Source organism: Eulemur rufifrons, chromosome 6 (genome assembly GCF_041146395.1).
Source record: "Eulemur rufifrons isolate Redbay chromosome 6, OSU_ERuf_1, whole genome shotgun sequence".
In the NCBI taxonomy this organism is placed as follows: Eukaryota; Metazoa; Chordata; class Mammalia; order Primates; family Lemuridae; genus Eulemur; species Eulemur rufifrons.
The window spans coordinates 54,997,759-55,021,383 of record NC_090988.1 but is presented as its reverse complement, the minus strand read 5'-3'; the positions used below and the strand labels follow the sequence as shown (position 1 = coordinate 55,021,383).

Below are 23,625 nucleotides of genomic sequence, written 5' to 3'. Positions count from 1 at the left end.
AATATTACATGTATTTTAGCATATATAATTGGATGATTGGGTTATGGCATTAATCCCTGGATCTGTGATTACTTTGTTACTAAGATTGATTTATTCAGATAACCTTGATGTAGGGAGAGATCAGAAATGTATTTAATCAAGCACCCACCTTAAACCATCACATTATAGAAGACCTAGGAAACTAGTTTTAGTTAGAGTTCAGTGGTTGAGGAATTGTGTTTGTGAGAGTAGGAATATAAAGCTTGGATTTAACAGATTTGCCTTTATCCTTTGCAGCCTCCAACTGGTACAGATACTATGGTCAAAGCTGGAGTTAGCACTAACATCAGTACCAAACACCAATGTATTACTGCTATGAAAGAATATGAAAGCAAGTCACTAGAGGTCAGTAAAAAACAATGTAGAATATCAGCCTAACTTTTTGATTCTTTTGGAAAACAGCTTTTTAAAATGATTTTGATTATTTTTAGAATCAAGTGATTCATCTTAGGTTTATGTAAAAAATTAACATTGACCAAATTGTTATTGAAAATTATGTATTGTTGGCTGGGCGCGGTAGCTCACACCTGTAATCCTAGCACTCTGGGAGGCCGAGACGGGCGGATCGTTTGAACGCAGGAGTTCGAGACCAGCCTGAGCAAGAGCAAGACCCCGGCTCTACTAAAAAAATAGAAAGAAATTAGCTGCACAACTAAAAATATATAGAAAAATTAGCCGGGCATGGTGTTGCATGCCTGTAGTCCCAGCTACTCAGGAGGCTGAGGCAGTAGTATCAGTTGAGCCCAGGAGTTTCAGGTTGCTGTGAGCTAGGCTGACGCCACGGCACTCTAGCCGGGGCAACAGAGTAAGACTCAGTCTCAAAAAAAAAAAAAAGTATTGTTTTTAGATGTCAATTTTTTTTTAGGCAGGGATAATAATTCAGCTCCTCTAATGGTCTGTTCTCCTTGAATGTTGCTCGTACTACACTGGGCAATGTGTGTGTGTGCGTGCGAGCGTGCCCACACGAATATGTTTTGAATAAACTTATGAAAAGTGTACAGCTTAATAAGTTGTTAGTGAGTGAAAGGACCCAAATCACGTAACAACATTACCAGCATCCCAGATATCCCCCTTGTGTCCTGCCTTCCCCCAAGTTACAGTCTTCCCCTTTCAAAGGTAACCACTATCTTTACTGCCCAGCTTTTGCCAATTTTTCAGCTTGGTATAGACTGAATCTTATGTACTCTTTTATGTCTATCTTTCAACATAGAAATATGCATCCACATTTGTTCATGGATTACAGTTTGTTCATTCTTATTACTCTCTAATAGATTATTGTACATTTTGACTGTCCTTCTTGATTGTAGTGGTTGCTTCTTCCTACATCCCAGACTGTACTTGCTTTATTGGAGTGTGCAGAAACACCCTGACTTGAGATAATATTGTTAAACTTTATTACTTCTTTCCCTAAATTTTCTGAACCCCATGGAATCTTTCATCTTTTAATCAACAAATTTTTACATTTAGATGGTGGTAGAGAAGATTACTATGTAGCATTTTATTAAAAGAAAGTATTTATTGTTTGTAAAAGAAAATTAAAATTAAGATATGGTCAACTCTTTGGCCTGTAGTTTTATGATAATTATGGTATGGGTTTTATGTGATAAATATCCATTAGAAATGTTTTTCTGTAATGATATGAAGTTAATGCCATTCTGTAGTTTTCTTTTTTTAGTCTTGGTTCCTAAGTGAACATAGAACTTGAATACTAAGTTCAAGTATTTAGTCTTCTAAATAATTATTTTTGGCTGCATATTAAGATTGAAAATGTGTTTTTCCTCCATTCAGGAACTTCGTTTAGAAGATTATCAGGCTAACCGGAAAGGCCCTCAGAACCAAGTGGGATCAGGTACCACGGCTGGCTTGTTTGGGTCTTCTCCAGCCACTTCCAGTGCGACAGGACTCTTCAGCTCCTCTACCACTAATTCAGGCTTTGCATATGGTCAGAACAAAACTGCCTTTGGAACTAGTAAGCACTTGATATTATATTGGATCATGTTGAGGAGAGACAGACAACTAAAAGTAAAACATAACTGTAAAACATATGATAAATGCTGTGAAGAAAAATAAGTCAGGGATACTGGAGGAATAGAGAGTGCCTGGTATGTATGTGGGAGTGGGGAGAAATACAGTGTAAAATGAAGATGATTAAAGAGGGCTTCACTTGAGAAGGTGGTATTTGAGCAGTGACCTTTCCAAAGAAGGTGAAAGGAACAAGTTGTACGGATTTCTAGGGGAGGAGCATTCCAAGTTAGTGGAAACTCTAAGTCTGAAAACCCTGAGTTTTTAATTTTTTTTTTATAGAGATGGGGTCTCACTTTTGCTCAGGCTAGTCTCAAACTCCTGAGCTCAAGTGAACCTCCTGCCTCAGCCTCCTAGAGTGCTGGGATTATAGCCGTGAGCCACCACACCTGTCCTGAAAACCCTGAGTTTTAACCAAAGAGGAGAGAGCAAGGGAAAGAACTGGGGGACATGGGGACCATATTTTAAAGCACTTTGTGGGCCAGTATTAAGACTTGAATTTTTATTAGATTTGGGAAGCCCTAAGAATTGTTTTGAAAGAGAAGTCATGTGGTTATGAGTGAAGGATCTTTCTGAAGGCTGCTGTATTGAAAGTAGAGTGTAAAGGGGCCAGAGGGGAAACAGAAACAGAAAGCTATTGCTCCATCCATGTGAGAGGTGATGGTGGCTTGGACAAGGATGGGGGGAAAAAAGGTCAGATTCTGGACCTAGTTTGATTATTGAACTGGTGTGATTTGCGTTCAAATTGTTCAATTGTTCAAATTGTTCAATTGTTCAAATTGATTTAATGTAGATTGTGCAAGAGGAGTTCAGAATGATGACTAAATTACTTTGTGAAAATGCTTTTGCAAAAGTAATGTACACATATGATACAAAGTTTCCAAAATGCAAAAAAAAGTTGTATACTTTCCTTATATCCTTCCCATAGCCACCAGTTTATCTTCTAGAGACAAACAAGTTAGTTTTTTCATAGCCTTATAGAAAGATGCACATACACAGACATATAAACACATATTTATCTAAGTGACATTTAATGTTCTTTTCAGTCTTGCTATTCTGTGATTTAGTATAGCACATATTTATTATTGAGTACTGTGTATCACACCCTGTGCCGGATATATTGATATAAAGAAAAAGCCTCAAAAATAATTTAGACTAACAAGGTTAAAATATACACATGCAGACTTTGAGTGTGTTATCTTGTGAATAGAAGAACGCTATAGCCTCTGAAAGGAAGATCAGGCCAAGCGTGGTGGCTGATGCCTGTAATCCTAGGACTCTGGGAGGCTGAGGCAGGACTATCGCTTGAGCTCAGGAGTTTGAGACCAGCCTGAGCAAGAGCGAGACCCTGTCTCTAATAAAAATAGAAAAATTATCCTGGTGTGGTGGTGCATGCCTCTAATCCCAGCTACTCGGGAGGCTGAGGCAGGAGAATCACTTGATTCTCCAGGAGTTGGAGGTTGCTGTGAACTAGGCTGACACCATAGCACTTTAGCCCAGGTGACAGAGTGATACTCCATTTCAAAAAACAAAAGCAAAGGAAGATTATTTAACCTAGCCAGGCTTCTGTGAATCATGATGTTATTGTAGAAATTAAAGTTTTAACCAAATCTGGAGTTAGGTGAAGGATGGAAAATGAAATGGTTATTGAGTAGTGAATGAATCTAGGGTAATTTAAATATGTAGATAATATAAGACTGTTGAAGTAATTGAATAATGTGAGGTTTTGGTTTTTTGTTTTTAGATTTTTTTTTTCATTTTTTTTTTTTTTTTCTTTTTTGAAAGGTACAACTGGATTTGGAACCAATCCAGGTGGTCTCTTTGGACAACAGAATCAGCAGACTACCAGCCTCTTCAGCAAACCATTTGGCCAGGCCACAACCACCCAGAACACTGGCTTTTCCTTTGGTAATACCAACACCCTAGGACAGCCAAGTACGAACACCATGGTAAGGAAACAGGCCAATAGTTAATTCCGGTTTGTTGTTTTTGTGGTTTTTTTTTTGTTTTTTTTTTTTGTTTTTTTTTGGAAACAGTTTCGCTCTGTTGCCTGGTGCCATGGCATCAGCCTAGCTTATAGCAACGTCAAACTCTTGGGCTCAAGCAATCCTCGTCCTTCAGCCTCCTGAGGAGCTAGGACTGCAGGCCCATGCCACCGTGCCTGGCTAATTTCTTCTGTTTTTAGTAGAGACAGGGTCTCACTCAGGCTAGTCTTGAACTCCTGACCTTAAGTGATCTTCCCACCTTGGCCTCCCAAAGTGCTAGGATTATAGGCGTGAGCCACTGCACCTGGCCTCTAGGTTTTATTTGTAGAGTTAAGTAGTGATGCTTCTAATCATGTCAAACTGGCAAGTTCAGCCTCTGCTGCAGTTCTTAAGACTTCAGGGTGGCCAGGTTTGGTGGGTCACGCCGGTATGTAATTCCAGCACTTTGGGAGGCCAAGGTGAGAGGCATGGTTGAGGCCAGGAGTTTTAGACCAGGCAACATAGTAAGACCCCAAGTCTACAAAAAATAAGAAAAATTAGCCAGGTGTGGTGGTGTAGTCCCAGCTCGTCAGGAGGGCGAGGTAAGAGTATTGCTTGAGCCCAGGAATTTAAGACTTCCATGAATTATGATTGCACCACTGTACTGTAGCCTGGGCAGCAGAGTGAGATCATGTCTATAACAAAAATTTTCTAAAAGAAAAAGAACGTGATAAATTATTTTCAACATGGGTATCAAAAAAATTCACTGGGGAAAGAATAGTCTTTTCAGCATGTGGTACTGGAACAACTGATTATTTATAATACAACAAAAGAAAGGGCTTTTGCTTCACACCATTGAGTTAACTCCAAAATGGATTTAACTCAAAATGGATCAGATACCTAAATGCAACAACTAAAATTGTAAAACTCTTAGAATAAAACAAATTAGGCAGTAGTTTCTTAGGTATAACATCAAAAGCAAAAAGCAGTAAAAGAAAAAATAGATAACTTGGGCTTCATCAAAATTAAAGCTTTTAGCCAGGCACAGTGGTGCTACTTGGGAGGCTGAGGCAGGAGGATTGCTTGAAGCCAGGAGTTCAAGGCTGTAGTGCAATATGATCATGTTTATGAATAGCTACTGTACTCCACCCTGGGCAACATAATGAGCTTCCATCTCTTAAAAGAAATTAAAAACTTTTTTTTCATTAAAGAGATACGATCAATAAAGTGAAAAATAAAAAACCTGCAGGCCAGGCGCAGTGGCTCATGCCTGTAATCCTAGCACTTTGGGAGGCCGAAATGGGAGGATTTCTTGAGCTCAGAAGTTTGAGACCAGCCTGAGCAAGAGTCTCTGTCTCGGCCGGGCGCGGTGGCTCACGCCTGTAATCCTAGCACTCTGGGAGGCCGAGGCGGGTGGATTGCTCAAGGTCAGGAGTTCGAGACCAGCCTGAGCGAGACCCCGTCTCTACTAAAAAATAGAAAGACATTATATGGACAACTAAAAATCTATATAGAAAAAATTAGCCGGGCATAGTGGCGCATGCCTGTAGTCCCAGCTACTCGGGAGGCTGAGGCAGTAGGATCGCTTAAGCCGAGGAGTCTGAGGTTGCTGTGAGCTAAGCTGACGCCACGGCACTCACTCTAGCCTGGGCAACAGAGTGAGACTCTGTCTCAACAAAAAAAAAAAAAAAAAAAAAAAGAGTCTCTGTCTCCACTGAAAATAGAAAAATTAGCCAGGCTTTGTGGTGTATAGTAGTCCCAGCTATTTTGGAGGTTGAGGCAGGAGGATTGCTTGAGGCCAGGAGTTGGAGGTTGCATTGAGTTATGATGACACCATTGCACTCTACCCAGGATGACAGAGCAAGACTATGTCTCAAACTTAACAACAAAAGAGAAAACTTGCAAATATAGGAGAAAACAATAGCTTATCATGCATGTGATATAGGACTTCTATCTACAGCATATAAAGAACTCTTATGATTCAATTATAAGAAGACAATAACCCATTAAAAAGAGGACACGGATTTGAATAGACATTTCTCCAAAGAAAATATACAAATGGCATGAAAGGATGGTCAACCAACATCATTAGTCATCAGGGAAATAGAAATAAAAATCACAATGAAATACCACTTCACACCCACTTGGAAGGATATAATGAGAAAGATAGATAGTGATAAGTATTGATGAGGACCTGGAGAAGTTGGAACTCTCATACATTGCTGGTAGGAATGTAAAATGGTGCAGCCACGTTTGAAAACAGGTTGGTGGTTCCTGAAAGTGTTAAGCATAGAGTTATAATATGATCCATCAATTGCACATAATTGGCATTTACTCAAGAGAGACGAAAACACAAACTTGTATACAAATGATCATAATAGCGTTATTCGTAATAGCGTTATTCGTAATGGCTAAAAAGTGGAAACAGCCCAGTGTCTGTTAACAATGAATAGATAACCAATTGTGTTATATCCATACAATGGAATGTTATGCAGCCATAAAATAGAGTGAAGAACTGATGTATGCTACAACATGGATGAACCTTGAAAACATGCTGAGTGAAAAAAGCCAATCATAAAAGAGCACATTTTTTATGATTGTATTCATATAAAATGTTCAGAATAGACAAATCTATAGAAACAAAAAGTAGATTAGTGTTTGCATAGGGACCAGGAGTGATTGTTAATGAGTCCACGATTTCTTTGTGGGGTGACAAAAATGTTCTAAATTTAGGTAGTGGGGATGGTTGCCCAACTTAAAAAAAAAAACCACTGAATAGTCCACTATAAATGAATGAATTTTATAATGTGTGAATTATGTCTCAATAAAATTGTTTAAAAAACAGTATAGCTAATTCTCATTCAGTTCAGCAATAGTCCATTAGCACAATGTTTTTCTTTTATTTACTAATGCATAAATAAAATACATTATTAAATATTGAATGATAAAGACTTTCCTCATTGGAAATGAATGTAGTTTCTCATTTATAGTTAAAGCTTTTTAACATTAATTACACATCTACTTCTATTCATATTGATTTGGTTATTTTCAGTTGATTATCAGTTATTTGATTCAAAGTCCACTTCCCTGCTGAGTATTGATTGATTCTGTGAAAATGAAGCACCCAGTTACACCATTTTGCTTTCATTTTGTAATGCTGACATCTGTTAGAGCACAGGAGTTAATGTCATGTTTTATTAGATGCACATGACCTTGGAGGTCATCATCCTGGGAACAACAGGGGCTTACATACAGGTTTGAATTCTGTTCCTGCCCCTTAGGAGTTGTGGCATCTTGGGCAAGTTTTTAAATTTTCCAAGGTTTATATTTTGGAAAATGGGAATACTTCCTACTTTTCAGGATTGTTGTAAGGAAAGGAAATGCTCTATGTAAAGTATGTAGCATAGTATCTGTCATATAAGCTTTAAAAAATGGTAACTATTTTTTATTAATCTGAGACTCTTTAGGAAAACTGACCATTATGGGATATCTTTTAATCTGTATTAACTTTTGCAGGGTTTATTTGGAGTAACCCAAGCTTCGCAGCCCGGAGGTCTTTTTGGGACAGCTACAAACACCAGCACTGGGACTGCATTTGGAACAGGAACAGGTCTCTTTGGGCAGACCAATACTGGATTTGGTGCTGTTGGTTCGGTAGGTTTTTACAGTTGATTTTATTTAATTTGAAGACATGTATAAATTTGTTAAAGAAATTTCTAAGAAAGGTATGACCATATTCCAAGTTGATACAGAGAGCAACTAAAAGCTATTTGAGGCAAAATGAAATTTCTAGTTCACTTCAGTAGGTTTATTTTCAATTAGTAAATTCTCTTCTTTTTAAAATTTCTTTGCCTCAGTGCTTGTATGCATTTGTTTAGTTTAGATTGTTGAGTCTAAATTGAGACTCAACCTTGTTTAAATCAGGTCATTTTTAACTCCTAGTTCTAGCCTCTGCTTTGGATGATAAATGGGTATGACATTTGGGAATTAAACATTTTTGGTGTTGATCTGCTTCCTGAAATTGGTGGGGTTCTTATTATAAGAAGTATTAAATTTTCTATTGTGGGCAGTTAACATATGGTCCTATTTTTATGGAGATTGAAATCTTTTTTCTTAACTTTGGGAAATAGTTGAGGTGGGAAATTGAGAAAATTACATAATGCTTCAGAAAATTCTTATACTTTTTTAATAACAGATTTATTAATGTGTAATCCACATTCCATACAATTCATTTCATTAAAATGTACAATTCAGTGGTTTTCAGTATATTCAGAAAATATGCAACTATCACTATATTCAATATTAGAACATATTCATCATGCCAAAAGTAAACCCCATACTCATTGGCAATCGCTTCTCATTTCCCTCCCAGTCACCTTAGGTCTACTTTCCATCTCTACAGATTTGACTATTCTGGATATTTCATATAAATGAAATCATAATATGTGGTCTTTTGGGACTGGTGTTTTTCACTTAGCATAATATTTTCAAGGTTCACCCATGTTGTAGCATGTTTAAATTTTTTATTGTAACTATTTCTACTGGCAAATTAAATGTATGATACCTTTCTTTTAATAGGTAAAAAGATACTTAATGGCCTTGATATTTTTTTCTTTGCCTCATTAAAATTCTGTGTTTGCTGAGGGGTTACTACTAACTTTTCAGGGTAGGAGCATTCTGTGTTTATAAAGTTATCCTTGCTCAAATTATTTTCTGATAACCTTTATTCACCTTTCTTCTACTTTTTTATAAAAGTTGTGACATCTTTTTTCCATCCCATACCCAATTCATTATACCTGAGGTAACCTTTATTTACTATTCAGTGTGTATGTTTATATTATTTAAAATTTTCCTATATTCTGTTCTTTTTAGACCCTGTTTGGCAATAACAAGCTCACTACATTTGGAAGCAGTACAACCAGTGCACCTTCATTTGGTACAACCAGTGGCGGGCTCTTTGGTAACAAACCAACCCTGACTTTAGGAACCAATACAAACACTTCCAATTTTGGTACATATAAAAAGCAGGTTTGGCTCTCTTAAAGTTACACTGGCTATACCACACATTATTCTCCTGATTCATATGATTGGAAATATTTTAAATTCTCAGGTAAGCCGTGGCTTGATATGAGGTACCAGAGGAAAAGGATTTAGTCATGGATGGACATAGTCATGATGGACATGGCTTAAGATATTTAGTAGACATGTAAATTGCCTTTCATTTTCTTTGGATTACCTCATGGATAGCTGAGAAACCATAAAGGAAACACACTTAGTTGAGGTACCCTACATTCTATTAGGCCAAGTTTCAAACATGGAAGTGCTGTACAGAAGAGATTTGGTAATTCTTATTGAATGTTGAAACCTTTTTTATTTGGGGGATTATTTAATAGTTTTCTGGCATTTTCAAAAATTTTATTTTTGAGCACACATTCATTGTAAAAAATTTGGAAACTATAGCATAGATTAAACAATTACAAAAAAAAACCCTAAACTACTCTTCAGAATTATGCTGGAAAAATTTAAACCAGTTTAATGGAAAACATGGTATTATTTTCAACATCTTTTATAAATACCTATTTAAACTTTGAAACATTCAGCATTATTTTTGTTAAATCATAAATGGAAAGTTTATTTTATTGCGAAAGAAAATAGTGGTTCTAATATTTGTTGAGGATTTTGTGTGTCTTATACATCACTGGGCACTGATTGATTCTTTTTGGGAGATGAGTGCAAAGATGGTTATTTGGCCAGAGGTCAGCAGTTAAGACAATTCTTGAATGATCTTGTACTGGAGAAAGAAACTATATTAAGCATCCATTGGAAAGTTGAGATGTTTGTACAAAACTATGAACTACATGAAGAAGGTAGGTCAGTCATTGATGGGCACCAATTCTTAAATTTATGTATTCTGTTGGATTTATTATAACCACTTTTAGTCATGTTGCTCACTCACTCCTTGTAATGATTACAGCTCTACCTATAATTCTTTTTTTTTTTTAATTATTTTATATCATCTTATTGTTGTGGGGGATACAGAATTGCAAGTTACATACGTTGCCCATGTACCACCTTTCCCCCCAAGTCAGAGCTCCAGGCATGTCTGTTCCCCAGGTAGTGTGCGTTGCACTCATCATGTAGGTATATATCCCTCCCTTCCCCACCTCCCTGTAATTCTTTTTGGTTATACTCTATTTGAAAGAACAGCTTTGAGGTAGTGGACTTGATTAGCATGGGTAAGATATCTGATTTGTGTACTTGTTTCTTATCTATAAAATTAAGATGGAAAAGATACTCATGGGTTAAATAAGTGTTTCTCAACCTTTTTTAAATCATTATCACTCACCCTTCCCCGAAGACCCTTCATAAACCATTGTAATCATCCTATCTCCCCCTGAGATTTTCATGTCACACATATAGTTTGTTTATGTTCTGTGGTCCTTTGGAGGACCATTAACCATTGTAATCTATGGTTTGTTTTTTTTTTGTCTCTGAAGAACCAGTTTTTGTTCCCTTTGTTTGGTGGGGGGGGGGAGGTTGTTTTTTTTTTTTTTTTTTTTTGAGGCAGTCTCACTCTGTTGCCCGGGCTAGAGTGCCGTGGCGTCAGCTTAGCTCACAGCAACCTCAAACTCCTGGGCTAAAGTGATCCTTCTGCCTCAGCCTCCCAAGTAGCTGGGACTACAGGCATGTCATACCCGGTTAATTTTTTCTATATATTTTTAGTTGTTCAGCTAATTTCTTTCTATTTTTAGTAGAGACGGGATCTCCCTCTTGCTCAGGCTGGTCTCAAACTCCTGAGCTCAAACGATCCACCCACCTCTGCCTCCCAGAGTGCTAGGATCACAGGCGTGAGCCACCACGCCCGGCCTTTGTTCCCTTTGAAAATACATGTGTTTAATAAAAGATTTTTTTGTAGCACGCTTAATATTTAGAATTAAATGTTATTTCTATATGACAGGATGTTTGTATAAGGTATATTTGATTAAATAGGCTATACTTTTAATGTATTTGATGTTATTTCATGGTTGCAGATTTCTGACATGTTCTGAGGTTTTTTTTTTTTGTTATATGAATATATTTCTACTCACGTTCATTGATCTGAAAATGAAAGGTCTCATCTTTATCTGACTTGCCTCACTAGCTTGCGTGCTGAATTTGAATTGTCTTTAATTTTAATTTGTAAAATTGTTTTGAAATGACAGTTGATAAACTTGTCAATGAGAATCGGAGGAAATGTGTGGTATAAACAGTGTAAGTTGGGACTTATATATATATTTCCCTACTGTGGGTTTGAGGTAGTTCCACCAGTATCTTGTTTTCTGCTGTAAGATCCGTTCTGGTTAAATTTTCATTCAAAAGGGAAAAGAATATCTCCAAATACACTTTATTTTTTTCATCAAAGAAAGTTGATTGTGCTTGAGTAGGCAGCACTCCATTTCATGACATTGCTATTAATTAGCACAATTCAAGAAAAGATTTAATGAATGTATGAATCAAATGTGTTGAAATTAAGTCAGATAACTTGCTTGGATTTTAAAATGACCTGTAGTATGCTTGTTTTTAAAATATTTATATTCTTGACCTTTCTCATTGAGATAATAATCCAAATACTAGCATGAACAAAGTATAATATTCTTAGTTATAGATACTGTCTTCTGTTTCAAAATACACTGTTTTCTTTTAGACTTATTCTCCTCCATGGTACTTTTTCAAATGACTTCAGATGTTTAACAAACAAAGTTTTCTGGCCAGTGATTCGTTTTGTTCCGCCTCTATTATGAAAGATTAATAATACGTTCATTAGTTGTGTTGTGGATATTTAGCTGCAAAAGGAATAATGAAGCTTTGTGGATATATCTGAACAAAAGAAAAAGAATAGCAGCAATGCAATATAGGTATCTTTGGTACCTGTGGATTTTAACAGGAATTATAGAATTTTCTCTAAATGCAGATCATAGTGAAGGAGGATGGTTTGCTCAACTCTCCATTATTTCTGATAATGGAAGAAATTGTTCAAATCAAGTTATTCATAGATTATCTTCTCTCTTTAATATCAGCTGTCTGAGTTCTTGAGTGCTCCTATGAGCTGACTATGACATTAAAGCTCCTCATGTGTGATCAGTCATACGTTACTATCCATGGCCAGGTCCATCTGTTCAAACCATAAATTGCTATAGAGATTTTTCTAGATAATTTTTCATAACAAGAACATTTAGGTTCAGGTAAAGTGTCTTTATTCGTTGATGGTCTTATTTTTTAGTGAAAGTTTGAGGGAATGAGTTTTTCCTTCTGTAAGGTTACATGAAACATACATTATGCACTTTGGGCCTTACAAAGGCAATGTTCCCAAAGCTCAAGCACATTCACTTTGCTTTAACATTCAATATTATCCTATATTGAATAGGTAAATTCAAGGTAGAAACGTATTTAAATAAATGTGAAGATGTATTTGCAGTTATCAAAATTAAATTTTTTTTTTTTTGCGACCCCCCCCAAAATTAAATTTTTAAAAAAGTTAAATTAGCCTATAATTTATGATACCTAAATATTAAGTGGGAGGATGCAAAGTTTAGGATTAGACTGTTTTGTGTTAAAACTCCCTTATAGATGAAATTGGGACTGATACTAAGAGTACAATTCACTCATCTTTTGTCTTCCTAGGTTTTGGCACAAATACCAGTGGGAATAGTATTTTTGGAAGTAAACCAGCACCTGGGACTCTGGGACCTGGGCTTGGTGCAGGATTTGGAACAGGTAAGGAACTGCTATCACGATCTCTAGAAAGTGACAAAACTTTGCTTTCTAATTGCTGGAACTTAGAAGCTCTATTTGATCATGGGCCTGGAATTAAGAGGCCTAGATTTGCATTTTTACTGTTGGATTCATAAAACATTCCCAGTGGTTATGCTTTACCAGGTTTAAAACATTGGCACATTTATCTTAGAAGTTATATGCTCCCTTTTCTACAAAATATTCTGTGATAGTCCTGGTCTTTCTGTGATTTTCAGTATTTAATGTGAGAATTTGTTAATATGAAGGCATCATTAACTTTTAGTTCCCCTGTGTTACTTTTCTAACAGAGATTTGAGACCTTGAACTATTTATGAAGTAAGCTCCAATAATGAGGCAGAACAATAAGAGCACATGCTGATATGCATACCTTTCAATTAAATTAGTTCCATTGTCATATAGACCTGGGACCAATAATTATTTTTCCAGTGCTTTTGAGGATATTTATTGACCCCATCCCGCTCCCTTTGGGGGACAGGAAGGGTCTCACTCTGTTGCCCAGGTTAGAGTGCAGTGGCCCAATCATAGCTCATTGTAACTTTGAACTCCTGGTCTCAAGCGATCCTCCTCCCTCAACCTCCTGAGAAGCTGGGACTACAGGCACAGGCCACCACACTTGGCTAATTTTTTAATTTTTTGTAGAGCTAAGGTCTCACTATGTTGCTCATGCTGGCCTGTAACTCCCACCATGCTAGGATTATGGGTGTGATCCACTGTGTCTGGCCAAGGATATTAACCCTTCTGCCTGCCTCGCTGTTTTAAACAATTGGAGGGTGGTGACGATAATAAAATGGATAAGCAGTTAGACAAGTTAGACAAGATAGTTTAAGGATACAGTTTTGCCTACTTTCCTAATTCATCTGTCCATGGATGTGGTCATTTATTTGCAAACCATTTATTTCCGTGTTCTCTGCTTCCACTGTCCATTTACCCATTGTTTCTGTCATCTGAGCATTCATCCATTATCTCCATAATAGAACCTCATTTTGTATTCCAAACTTTTTATTTTATTTTATTTTTATTTATGTATTTTTGAGACAGAGTTTCACTCTGTTGCCTGGGCTAGAGTGCCGTGGCATCAGCCTAGCTCACAGCAACCTCAAAGTCCTGGGCTCAAGTAATCTTTCTGCCTCAGCCTCCCGAGTAGCTGGTACTACAGGCATGTACCACCATGCCCAGCTAATTTTTTCTATATATTTTTAGTTGTCCAGCTAATTTCTTTCTATTTTTAGCAGAGATGGGGTCTCCCTCTTACTCAGGCTGGTCTTGAACTCCTGAGCTCAAATGATCCTCCCATCTTGGCCTCCCAGAGTGCTAGGATTACAGGTGTGAGCCACTGCACCTGGCCTATTTTATTTTTAAAATAAAAGATACAAGTGCTGGTAAAGTTTCAACAATTTAGAAATATCGTGAAGAATTCAGTCTTGGCCAGGCTCAATGGCTCATGCCTGTAATCCCAACACTTCTGGAGGCCAAGGCGGGAGGATCACTTGAGACCAGGAGCTCAAGATTAGCCTGGGCAACATAGTGAGACCCCATCTCTACAAAAAATTAAAAAATTACTCAGGCATGGTGGTGCGTGCTTGTAGTCCCAGCAACTTGGGAGGTTGAGGCAGGAGGATCACTTGAGCCCCAAGAGTTCGAGTTTAGCCTATGCAACATAGTGAGACCCTGTCTCTTTAAAAAAAAAAAAAAAAAAAAAGTTCATTCTTTCAGGATGAAAGCATCAGAAGGAACAGTTGTTGACAGTTTGGCATGTATCATGTTAGACCTTTTCTATGCATTTTTCAAACATGTTTACACATACACATTTGTATTTATGTGTCTTTTTATATTTAGGGCGTAGGATTATGTTTTAAAATGGAAGTCATAACTTATGTGAATGATTTTTAAACCAAAGGCTGAGATGCATTAGTTGGTTGTAATATTAATGTAATGGACTGGAAACAGCATTTTAAGAAAGTGAACTATAATTAGAAATCATTGTGCATAGTAGAATTAATATCCTTTTATGAAAGTTTGTTACAGTTATGTGTGTTACCTGTTTTGGGTCTCTGTTTTTCTTATCATGTGCTACAGTCAAAATTTGAAAGCAGCTGCCTTACATGGTATTCTGTGACTTGTATTTTCACTTCACACGATATTAGCATATTTTTTCTTTTAATGATCTAGCTCATTAAAAAAATAACTGTTGAGTATTCCATTGTGTGTTAATACACATGTGCATGATTTACACTCACCATACATGCACTATAATTTAACTTTTCCCCTATTGATGGACATTTGAATTATTTGATATTATTAGCAAAGCCCTCAATGAAGATCTTTGTTACATAATTTTATACTTATTAGTGTTATTAAGTTCAAATTGGAATTGTTGTGTCAGGAGATACACATATTTTGAATTTTGGTTGATCTTGCTAATTTGCCTTCCAAAAAAATGAACAGTTTGTATTGTTGCTTACATTGAATAAAAGTGTCCGTTTTAGGTTGGAGGTGGTGGCTCACACCTGTAATCCTAGCACTCTGGGGGAGGCCGAGGCGGGAGGATTGCTTGAACTTGAGCTAAAGAGTTCAAGACCAGCCTGAGCAAGAGTGAGACTTGTCTTTACTAAAAATAGAAAAATTAGCGAGGCATGGTGGCACACAGCGGTAGTCCTAGCTACTCGGGAGGCTGAGACAGGAGGATTGCTTGAGCCTAGGAGCTGGAGGCTGCAGTGAGCTAGGATGATGCCATTGCATACTACCAAGGGTGACAGTGAGACTCCGTCTCACACACATGAAAAAAAATCTCTCCATATTGTTGAGCTTTTTCATCTTTGCTTAAGTGATTGTGTAAATAAGGTATATTCCAATTTGCGATACACTGATTACTGGTAAGGGTGAATATCTTTCTGTATGTTTTGGCCATTTGAATCTTTCAGTGCTCTATTCATAATATTGGATCATTGTTTCTTTCTTAATTTATTTTTAAGGGTGCTTTATATATTGTAGATATTAACTCTTTTGGTTGTATGGTAGAGTTTCATTTGAGCTTTTTAATATATCTAAATTCTACCACATAAATTTTAAAAGAAATAAAAACTAAAAAATTTTTTTGTACAGTGGGATCCCTGAACATAAGTAGCATATATAATCTGACATCAAATAATATTCTCTTCCAACTCTGGGAGGAAAAATAGCTTTGGTATGGGCAAATTCGGGAAGGCTTTTTGAAGTGTATTTTGGACTCTAGACAGTTTACAAACAGAAACCTATGACCAGGGTAAGGTGCTGCTCTAATGTTTGCTACAGCTATTTCCACCAAGCCTTTTTGTTAATCGTTTAATTTTGTTTATGGATGGTGTCTGTCTTCATGTACAAGTTTTATTTTTAAAAGAGTTATTCTTTTCTCTTCAGCTTCTGGCTCTTACATGTTTTAATTAGCAATATCTTTTCCTATAGTCCAAGATTATAAAATGCTCTATGACCTTTTCTGATGCTATTGTTTCCTATTCCACAATAATATAATATCCCAACCTTTTAATTTATTTTAATACATTCAGTTTTTCTTAAATAGTTTTCCCTCATAGTGTATCTCATTTTTGTTGCTGTTACTTATTCCTCATTCATGCTTTGTCCATATGAACTAAAAGAGAAATACAATCAATGAAGAATGTTATACCCCCAGCCTTAGCAGGGAAACAAAAATTGTGAGAGTCACCAGGCACACACTGTTGGATTTCCTTATCTTGTCTGCTAAAGCCGGATTTTTTTCTTTGAGAGGACCATGTCCTGAGACTTGCGTATAAACACTTACATTCATGGACTCTGCATTTCATAGTATCACAAGTAGACTAGGACCATAGCTTTGGACTATATTTTGTGGGGGAATTAGCTAAGTGGTTATTCCTCTGCAGTTTCTTGTTTTGAGTGATTCAGATTCAAACTCATGCCTCCACAGAAGTAAATTATCCTGTAATGTGGGCTTTTGGGTACTTCGTGAGTAGTTGATACACAAATTAAATGTAAAAATACATAAGGTATTTTTGTACGCTTAGATTTAAGCAACCAATCTTAGTAGAAGAGGTTTTATATTGTCCTTTGGCATGTGATTTCCTCCACTCCCATGTTGTCAGACTGAAGAACATTCATTAAATCATGGGCATATCAATTTCTTGTTTCACAGTGATGTTATTAACTATCATTAACTCTTGATTACACACCATTTTCTTGGTGGTTACTTAGTAATAATATTGAGAAATTTTACATCATAAGGTTTTCCATGAAGTAATAAGTTGAAGGATTAGTGGTAAGGTTGATTGTTGTATTAGGAGATACACAGGAAAGTCTTCTCTCCAAAGCTATATATAACCATAGATAAAATTGAATTCTAATGTTAGATTTCAAAAGGAATATAACTATTTTCACTTTTTTCATGAGCATCCTTGGAGTTTCTAAGGCTACTAATACCATTTCACCCCCCCCATAGCTTCCTTATGACTCCCACAACTAATCATAATTATGCCACATTTTCCTATCTTGACAGATTATCCTCCCGTTACCATATCACATGTAACATCACACTGAGAATGTCTCTCAAATGGTGGACTATTAGTAAGTCCTTTCAGTAAGCATAAAAAATCATTTGTGCATAAAATAAGACAGATCTGGGTGAAATAGATATCTTTCCACTGATAAATTACAATAGTTTGTAGTCAGGTAATTTTATAACAGTTCCTTTCCAAATCACCTGAATCTCAAAATGCCTTTTTTTTTCTTCTTCGTTTGTGGATGCTTACAGTACAGTGGTTTTTACACTGTTTCTTGGGTCTTCATCCTGGGCTGCTGCAAAGATGAGGGAAATCCATGCCCATTCAGAGCAGAGCTTTTCAAACATTTTATATACTTGAGTTTTAATCTAAGTTTTTGTTTTGGGGGTACAAAGGTATTAGGCTACTGAGAAAAAAAATCCTAAAATTTGTGCTGTAAAATATTTCCTTTAAGGGAGTAATGTAATTTTATTATTTCTTGGAGCTTGCACTAATTACTAATGATTTGGGACTTTAAAAGAAGTCTTACTCCTGTCCCAGAGCTGAGCTTTTTTAAGGTAAAATAATCTCATTGCTGCATTGTTATATCTTATTTTTTTTTTTTTGTTTGAGACAGAGTCTCGCTTTGTTGCCCGGGCTAGAGTGCCGTGGCATGAGCCTAGCTCACAGCAACCTCAAACTCCTAGGCTTAAGCGATCCTACTGCCTCAGCCTCCCGAGTAGCTGGGACTACAGGCATGAGCCACCATGCCCGGCTAATTTTTTTTTTTCAATATATATTTTAGTTGGCCAGCTAATTTCTTTCTATTTTTAGTAGAGACAGGGTCTCGCTCTTGCTGGTCTCGAACTCCTGACCTCGAGCGATCCACCCGCCTCGGCCTCCCAGAGTGCTAGGATTACAGGCGTGAGCCACCGCGCCCGGCCTGTTATCTTATTTTTAAATGATGTTGGGACAGTTACTAAATAATTTGTCCATTCAGTAGTCACCCTTACTGATTCATGTTGTATCGATTCTCTTGGTATAAACTTGTTCTTTTTTGATTGTAATCTCAAAGCACTTCCCATGCAATATTTTTTGCCTCTAAGTATTATACCTTTGAAGTGATTTTCCTTGTAAACCATATCTCTGTCAAGGTGCAGTTGATATGTTAAAAGACACTTCAGACCCTCTAAATTGCTAGTAACTTTTTTGGGGTGGGTTGGGGGATGGAATAGTTTGGTTTGTTTTTTTAATGCCAGTAACTTATTCACCATATTGTCCCTGTTTTATACCTTTAAAATTACTGCCTTAAGCAAGATTCAACATTACAAGTTTCTGCATGGGTTTCCTCCTAGTCATTAATCCATCCAATCTGGTTCCTGCTGAAACTTGAGTCTGTTTAGTAACTTCATCACAAGACATTTAGCTTTTTGTAAAACAAGTTTGTGTAGCTAAAGCAGTTTTCATGAGATGGTATGATTGAAAATGTTATGTTTTGCTATTCGAAGAAGATATATTGGATTTGGTTTTCTGTAGTTTAGCCTGTATTTCAGTCAAAAAGATGTCATTGTGATTGGGTGAATTGAGTATTTTGATTTGCAAATAATGAAATTTAAGAATTATTATTTAACTTTTAATTCTTTGAAAAGCTGTTTTACTATAGAGTGGCAGGTAGTTAAGAGTTCTGTTTGCATTGTCAGATGCACCTAGGTTTGAACCCCATTTTTTTTTTTTTCTTCTTTTTTTTTTTTTGAGACAGAGTCTCACTCTGTTGCCCAGGCTAGAGTGAGTGCCGTGGCGTCAGCCTAGCTCACAGCAACCTCAAACTCCTGAGCTCAAGCGATCCTCCTATCTCAGCCTCCCTAGTAGCTGGGACTACAGGCGTGCACCACCATGCCCAGCTAATTTTTTCTATATATATATTTTTAGCTGTCCATATAATTTCCTTTCTATTTTTTTAGTAGAGATGGGGTCTCACTCTTGCTCAGGCTGGTCTCGAACTCCTGAGCTCAAACGATCCGCCCACCTCGGCCTCCCAGAGTGCTAGGATTACAGGCGTGAGCCACCGCGCCCGGCCTGAACCCCATTTTTACCATTTATAACATTTGTGACATTGACCTAATTACTAAGCTGTCAGTTTTCTCATCTATAAAATGGGAATATTAGCCCCTACCTCAGGCATATTAGCTAATATTTGATGAGTGTTTAGGATGTACCAGATTTCTTCAGAATGCTTTATTTGTTTATTCATTTTAATTCTAAGATAAATGTCTAAGCTATGTATTGTTATCTCATGAAGCATAGAGATTAAGTATTTTGCCCATGATACATATAATGTACTGAGCCCAGTGCCTGGGATATAGTTAGCATTTACCATATTAGCCCTTTTGTTGAAATGAGTGGTCACTGTGAAGTTTCCAAATGTATTATATTTTTAAGTAACTCACCTCTGGCACAACATTCAAAGGATCTTCTGTGGCACTTTTCTCTTTCCTCTTGTCTCCATAGCTCTTGGTGCTGGACAGGCATCTTTGTTTGGAAACAGCCAACCTAAGATCGGAGGGCCTCTTGGTACAGGAGCCTTTGGGGCCCCTGGATTTAATACTACGACAGCCACTTTGGGCTTTGGAGCCCCCCAGGCCCCAGTAGGTAAGTGTCAGTCACTCTTTAGAAGGCTTTACTTAGTTTATTCCTTGCTAACTCTTAACTTGCTGACCTAATTTTCCACCCTACCCCATTCTGTCCCTACCAGGGCATTACATACATGTACATCATTAAATAATTCTGTAGTACAGAAGGGCTTAGTTCCTGGCCCTCACTGCTTTTCCCACTCCTACACCTGCTCCCTCAAAGAAACCACTTTTGTTACTGTTTTTAATTCATCTGATAAGTAATTAAATTCATATTGTTAAATAATATGCTTATGTTGCTGTGTTTTGGTTTATTAAATCTAAGTAAATTTAACTTATAGTAGATAAGAATTAAGCTTACTTATCACGTTTACCATCTTTATTCATTTCTCCCAATATGACTGTTTGCTAAATTTACTGTATTCCGTAAATTTAGTTTATCTATTGAAGTGTTTTTTGTACTTCATTCATTTGAATACAGGTTCCTAATGTTGGCTATATTTGCCTACCAACCACATTTGTTATTATTTATTTCAAGCCTAAGAAAATTAACTTTTTAATTGAAATATCTTAAAGAAAACTGTTACACTGGAAATAAAAAAACTGGTATCACCTGGCATAGAGTGTGAGATAGGTAAATGGATGGATAGATAGAAGAAAAAAGTTAGTTTCTATACCACCAAATTTATCATCTATATTATCATGATATGTGCCAGATTTTGAGAAACCTTTGCAAAGTTAAGCTGTACACTTACATTTTCTTATTCTGTCAACTGGGTCATAGTATTTCTTGGTAGTATAATGCCCTTCCCTATCCTGCTATTTCCCTCATGTCTTCTTTTCCCATATTTATATTTCTATATTGATAAAGTTGATAAAATTTTCTGTCCTGTAACTATTACTATCTTCGTTGGATAAGGAATAACGTGAAAGTTCCAAATGAACACAGCATTTTATTGCAACTTACGAACACAGTGCCACCCAGCTTTTTTGCTCTGGAATTTCTGATTCTTTTTTCCCTTGCATTACCAGCCCCTATTGCCTTCCTTTTTTTGAGACAGACTCTTGCTCTGTCCTCCTGGGATCAACCTAGCTCACAGCAACGTCAAACTCCTGGGCTCAAGTGATGCTCCTGCCTCAGCCTCCCAAACAGCTGGGACTACAGGCATGCACCACCACACCTGGCTAATTTTTTCTATTTTTAGTAGAAACAGGGTCTCACTCTTGCTCAGTCAGACTTGTCTCAAACTCCTGACCTCAAGTGATCCTCCCGCCTTGGCCTCCCAGAGTGCTAGGATTACAGGTGTGAGCCATCTCGCCCAGCCTGCCTTCCTTAACTGTTTCAAATTCTTGAGAATGGTATCACAATTTTTTGTTTACCCCAGATACCTGATTCTCTGATCCCGCTGTCTCCTGCAACACTATGAACTCTGATTATTCTCTAGATCTTCAACATTGCCCCAAGATATTCCCTTCAAGAATACTCAGCACTGCTGTGTCCTAGATACAAGTTTTTCCTCTTGTTTCCTGAATTTTCTGGAATGTATCTTGAAGTGAATTATATATGAGAGGTAAACTTTGAAAAGTATTCAGACCTTTGAATACTTGCAGGTCTGAAAATATCTATATTAATCCCTTACAATTTAATGTTATGGAATTGTGGTATGAAAATTTACCCTCAGAACTTTGACTATGTACCTTCTTGCATTAACCATTATTGATGGTCTGATGCCTCCTTTATGAGTCTTGTGACTTGTTCACCTGAACCTCACACAAATTTAGGATTGTTCCTTTGTCCTTAAATTTCACAGCATTTTGCTTAGACTCTCTATTTTAATGCTTGTGTCTTTCATTGTGTTTCTAGTTTCTAGGAGATTTTTTTGTTGTGTTCTAAATCTTCTTTCTGGATATTTGTGTTTAATTTATTAAACAAATTCTTCTTTCCATGTGTTTATTTGGTTTCATTGGAGGCGTATTTTCTGATAATTTGGCCTGTTTGTTGAGTATCAGGGATTAGGAGGATGGCAGTTTGCAGTTTTGTATATAGACTTTGCATTGGCCCCACACCCCCTTAAAAAGAAAAAAAAAAAAAGACTTTGCATTAATTCTTCCCTCCTATTTTCAGTCCCACTTCATCAGACCTGGTATTTTTAAGTCCTTAACTTTTGTGGGATTCTCCAGGGCAGAAATGCTCCATCTGACTATACCATTGACCTGAACAATGTGGGGATTGGGGTACTGACCCCTGCATTGTCAGAAATCTGCATGTAACTTTGACTCCTCCAGAAAAGCTTACTGTTGACCCAAAGTTTACTGATAACATTAATAGTCGGTGAATACATATTTTGTGTGTTATGTGTGGTATATACTGTATTCTTACAATAAAGTAAGCTAGAGAAAAGAGTTATTAAGAAAATCAGGCTAGGCATGGTAGCTCATACCTGTAATCCCAGCACTTTGGTAGGCCAAGGCAGAAGGGTCACTTGAGGCCAAGAGTTCAAGACCAGCTTGGGCAACATAGTGATACCCTGTCTGTACAAAAAATCTTAAAAATTAGCCGGGTGTGGTGGTACACGCCTGTAGTCCGAGCTACTGAGGAGGCTGAGGCAGGAGGATCATTTAAGCCCAGGAGTTGAAGGTTGCAGTGAGCTATGATCATGCCATTGTACTGTCGCTTGGGTGATAGAGTGCGAGGAAGGAAGGAAACAAGCAAGCATGAAGAGGAGTACAAGGGTTGTGTGTTGCTTTCTTGGATGGCAGATGTAGAAGAAAATCTGTGTATGAGTTGACCCACTGAAGTTTAAACCTGTGTTGTTCAAGGGTTAATTGTAATCTGCTTTAAGTGTACTCTGAGCTGCAATTTCCTTTTCCTGCTTTAACACTCCTCTGTCTACTTCTTTCCCCTAGAATTTGTTATATTTTCTCATTTCTTCATTTTTCTACCTCCCCATTCTTGGTCATTGTGGGTTTATATACATACATTTTATTTTTTTTAGCCATAGATTTTTAATGAGGTCTTTGGAGAGCGGAGGCAAATTGGAATTTGAATTGATCTCTGTATGAATTTTACACACAGCTTTATCACTAAAGATGATATTTTAATTTCTTTTGCTTATTTTTCATTGCTTTTAATAGGAGGAGATGGCATAAATATCGTAACTTGCCATTTTTACTTGGATAGCTTCTTTTTCCAAAGCCAATTAAATGTTTCTGACACAAGAATTTAGTATTAAAATTATATACATTAATGTACATTGAAAAGTAGTTGAATTTGCTTTTAGAGTGTACATCTTTGCATCAGAATCTTAGAAATTACTAAGTTAGAAGGTACTTAAGAGTTTATATAAGTCCAGCCTTATTGTGGTCTTAAAAATACATGTCTTAAAAACCTCAGATAGAGTAACTTCCTTACAGGGCAGTTCAGTCCATTGTTCTGTTCAGATAGTTTAGAAACCAAATTCTGTCGCCATAGAATTTCTACCCAGTGGTTCTGCTTTTACCTAAAGCTAAGCACAACGGTCTGCTATAATTTGTTTGTGGTAACCCATTGTTTATGTTCCAGATAAAGTATTATCAGCATCTTCTGTTTCATCGGAAGGCTTGATTTTTTTTTTTTTTTTTTTGAGACAGTGTCTCACTCTGTTGCGCACACTAGAGTGCTACATCAGC

The 23,625-nt window shown here is 36.9% G+C and overlaps 1 protein-coding gene across 9 annotated transcripts in view; it reads left to right on the top strand.

The window, feature by feature from the left end:
- The window catches only part of NUP98 (nucleoporin 98 and 96 precursor), a 106,760-nt gene that overhangs the window by 17,295 nt on the left and 65,840 nt on the right, over positions 1 to 23,625 (top strand). For 4 of the 9 annotated variants that reach the window (XR_011233699.1, XM_069471080.1, XM_069471076.1 and 1 more), the window contains exons 6-12: positions 277 to 384; positions 1,828 to 2,008; positions 3,847 to 4,010; positions 7,542 to 7,679; positions 8,898 to 8,985; positions 12,687 to 12,779; positions 19,835 to 19,975. Coding sequence is in view for 7 of the 9 variants with exons in the window: in XM_069471080.1 (XP_069327181.1) it covers positions 277 to 384; positions 1,828 to 2,008; positions 3,847 to 4,010; positions 7,542 to 7,679; positions 8,898 to 8,985; positions 12,687 to 12,779; positions 19,835 to 19,975 (913 nt within the window). In the remaining 2 variants the exon portion in view is untranslated. Of the gene's footprint in view, positions 1 to 276; positions 385 to 1,827; positions 2,009 to 3,846; positions 4,011 to 7,541; positions 7,680 to 8,897; positions 9,037 to 12,686; positions 12,780 to 19,834; positions 19,976 to 23,625 lie in introns of all 9 variants that reach the window. The other 5 variants (XR_011233698.1, XM_069471075.1, XM_069471078.1 and 2 more) reach the window with 4 other exon arrangements.